The sequence below is a fragment of the Morone saxatilis genome, unplaced genomic scaffold (genome assembly GCF_004916995.1).
Source record: "Morone saxatilis isolate NCDOM2014 unplaced genomic scaffold, NCSU_SB_2.0 Contig1, whole genome shotgun sequence".
Taxonomy (NCBI): domain Eukaryota; kingdom Metazoa; phylum Chordata; class Actinopteri; family Moronidae; genus Morone; species Morone saxatilis.
In genome coordinates this window covers 10,749,261-10,752,832 of record NW_023339651.1, presented here as the reverse complement: position 1 = coordinate 10,752,832, position 3,572 = coordinate 10,749,261, and the positions used below count along the sequence as shown (strand labels likewise).

General features: G+C 38.2%; 1 protein-coding gene across 1 annotated transcript; it reads left to right on the top strand.

Moving 5' to 3' along the window:
• Positions 1-267: 267 nt before the first annotated feature.
• Positions 268-2,791, top strand: LOC118332843 (leucine-rich repeat-containing protein 51-like). The gene is made up of 4 exons (XM_035668274.1): positions 268-348; positions 753-958; positions 1,185-1,333; positions 2,565-2,791. The coding sequence occupies exons 1-4, from the start codon at positions 297-299 to the stop codon at positions 2,698-2,700; spliced, it is 543 nt and encodes a 180-aa protein (XP_035524167.1). The 5' UTR covers positions 268-296; the 3' UTR covers positions 2,701-2,791.
• Positions 2,792-3,572: the final 781 nt, after the last annotated feature.

The window sequence follows — 3,572 nt, the reverse complement described above, 5'->3', positions numbered from 1 at the left end:
TTATTGATAATGGGTCATGCATCTGCATATTTCTTTGCACATGTACATATACTGTACACATGTTCTGTGTATTTTTGATTTAAGAGAGTAGGGACTGATTTAAACTCAAAGCTTTTCAGTTATGGTTCTGAAAGAAAGTAAAGTAATTTAAGGAAATTAAATTAATGGAACAGTTGCTAGGAAACAGTTTGGACCCATATGTTTATATTTGAACCTATGAAAAGGTCTAATATCAGTTTTTTGATCTAAACACTTTTCTTGTTGTTGGAGACGTGTGAAGACCTTCAGACTTTAACATGTACGGCCCTCCAGTGGATCTCTCATTCAAAGACATCAGCCATGTTACAGGTCATGTGACTCAAATTCCTGTGTTTTACAGTCTGTCTGAGCTTATTAACTTAGAGTAACTGACATTATGGTATCTATTAGGGCTACATAATTAAGATGCTACAATTCTTTGTTAAAGGTAAAATGTGTGACAACAAGTCAAGTACTGCGATAAAAGTTAGGATACCTAATGTACTGTATTGTCGAGGTGGTAGTGTACTACACACAATGTTATAATGAATAGTACACCCAGTAGAGCTCAAGTTGATCCCTCATGTCTCCATTGTTAACAAACCATACACACCTTCTGACTGACTGCAATGCATCACCTGAAATAAACAGGTTTAGCAGCATTAAATGCATATATTCAAGAAACAATTGCCAGTTCTTAAGTTTTCACTGTAATTGCTTTATATGTGGTTAAGGTTCTCTGTCAGAGGTACCCCGAAGTGGCCTGCGGCCTTTAAAGACAAACTCGAAGAGGAAGTACCTGAGCCGCGCTTTGCGTCTCAGTAATAACAACATCCCTGACCTCGTTGGCCTCCAGTACACCCTCAGCCACTTTCTGGCTCAGCCATTGAAGCTCGGCTGGCTGGACCTGTCCTGCAACAAAATCACATGCATAGACCCAGTGAGACGTTTCTCTTCTCTCATATTTCTGCATATTTGCTCTCTCTATTTATTTTATTTTCTCTTCTAAGGATGCTTTAATTTCTTTGCAAATGTATCTATACTCTTCTACCAGTGTTATTCCTAAATTACTTACCTGGCTTGAATTCATCATCAGTTGTTACCTGCCAGTATTCTTTATGCATCTACATGTTGTTGGATTTGCAACTTGTGCGTGTTTGTTCCAGGTTTTGTGCGAGCTGCGTGAACTACGTGTGTTGTACCTTCATGGCAACAGCATCTGGAACCTGTCAGAGGTAGACAAGCTGAGAGAGCTGCAGTGTCTACACACCATCACGCTGCATGGAAATGCCATAGAACTCCACAAAATCTACAGGTGGAGACTCCCTTTTTTCTTCAATTTACATAGATTTTCCTCCCAAACTGACTTTGGAGCTGTTCAGATGTTACGTCTTTTGCACACGCAAATACATTATGAGTGAGCTCAAAAATGAAAGCGATGCTGTCGCGGCATCTGTTGCCTGTCTATTTCTGTGCACGTCCATGGCACCCTGAGATGAAATAATCTCCCCTCCACAGGACTTCTGTGCAAGTTCGTAACATCCAGTTGAAAGGTTAGCCAAACTGAGGAAGCTTTTTTCTCTCTCCGCACAAATCAAGCAGTAAAGCTATGTCTGGTAGTCAATGTATCTTGTTAAGTCAGTAAGACTTATACTTATGTTAAAGTGGAACTTACATTTAGGTAGTCCAGTGGTTCCCAAACAGAAATCTTTATTCATTTTTTTTTTTTTCTGCAGTGGTGAGCAGTATATTATAAATCTATACTGAACTAAAAGTACACTTACTCCCATAAAAAAATTACTGAAGTAAAGGTGAAAATTACCTTTCGAGAAAACTAAGTAAAATGTACCTGGTTAATAAATTACTCAATGTACAAGTTACTTTCCATTTTTATATTTTTTTTATAGTGTTCGGGCCAGTGAAGGAAAAAAAAAAAAAAAAAAGTTAATGCCATTATCACATGAAAGATTAACGTTGCACACAGCTTACATAGCTAACATTAGCTTGTAAACTACATTTTTATATACTGCTTGTGCAACTTACAGTAATATGCTTGCAGAGGTTAGAAGAGAAGTATTTTCTGGAGGCAGAGTAGAACACTTTATGTAACCGTGGTCTTTCGGATATAGAACGTGGCCAGATGTGGCCAGGGGATTGTCGCTGGAAGCTGCCTCTTGCTCTGGGTTTTGTTCTGTCATCATCGCATCATTGTGAATTATTATTTCTTCCAGGCAGCTGCAACTTGGCATCTGCCCATCTCTTCCCCTACACACACTCAATCCCTGCTTTAGAGCAGAGTTGTAACAAAGGTATAAATGCAAATGTAGTAAAAAGGGTACTTGTTTCTTAAAAAAAACAAGTTTTTTACTCACAACTAGTAACTAAAATAGTAACTGAAATACCAAGATAATACAGACAAGGTCTACTTTGCATAGACTGAAATATATGTTATTGAGATTAAATTCATTACATATGGAAATTATATCCACGGAACCCCTAGTTTTAGAGCTAACCTAGTCTGTGCGAATATCTGTTTGTGTGTTCAGGAATTATGTGATTGCTGCCCTGCCTCAGTTGAAGACGATGGATTTCAGTGCTGTGACACGTGCGGAGCAAGTCTTGGCCAATGTTTGGTGCACTGATGCCAAACGTGGCAGAAACGCCAAGGAGAGTCTCCAGTGACTGTTACCAGTTTATAATTAAAGTCATTAATTTGATCAATCGATTTCAACTCATTGTCAAAACTACTTCGAAATTAAATGTTTTCTTTCCCTAAAATTGAGTCCATTGGCTTTGTGAAGTGCCAGCTGCCAACCAAATCTACTCTCACTCTGGCTGGCTGGCTTCTTTTGGAGTTAGTGTGAATAAATTACAGTATGAAAGTTATAAAATAAGAGTGATATCAGTATTTCTTGACCATAGAAAGTGTGGGTTTATTCACATACATACTTGAGTTACAGTTGCAAAATAATCATTTTGTGTGTTCAACTGGTTGTGAAATATGAGAATGTTCGCTTGTTTAGCTTTAAACTTTATTTACAGATATTATTGATGTAAACAAGTCCATAACAGATTACAATGGGATCATAGATTGTGCCTTTAATGTGAGCCAACTATTCTGCTCTTTTGATTTAGTTTAAATTATTTTTACCTCAGCACCTTTTTCAGTGTGAACACTGTTTTGTTTATGTCTGCACTTTAGGAGTTCTAATGATGTGGCAACAAGAGTACAATTATAGGTCACCTATACTGAATCTGAAATACAAAGTCTATGTACTCAGCTAAGTTGTGAATTGGGGATGAGTTTGGCATCAGTGTAGGACCATCAGAACCCAATGTCCATGTCCGTGTGTGTGTGTGTCCACACACACACACACACACACACACACACACACACACAACACACACACAACACACACACACCACACACACCACACACACACACACACAAAATATATATGAATGTGATACGTTCAGTTTACATTGTAAACAGCTTTGGGTCTCTGCTATTACCGTCTGGTCTTGTTAGTGAAGAAATGCGGACCATAAATCAG

Coding starts and splice junctions, on each gene's coding strand:
- LOC118332843 (XM_035668274.1), top strand. CDS start 297: ATGTACGGCCCTCCAGTGGATCTCTCATTCAAAGACATCAGCCATGTT. Junction 349..752: donor AGACATCAGCCATGTTACAG/GTCATGTGACTC, acceptor TATGTGGTTAAG/GTTCTCTGTCAGAGGTACCC. Junction 1,334..2,564: donor GAACTCCACAAAATCTACAG/GTGGAGACTCCC, acceptor TTGTGTGTTCAG/GAATTATGTGATTGCTGCCC.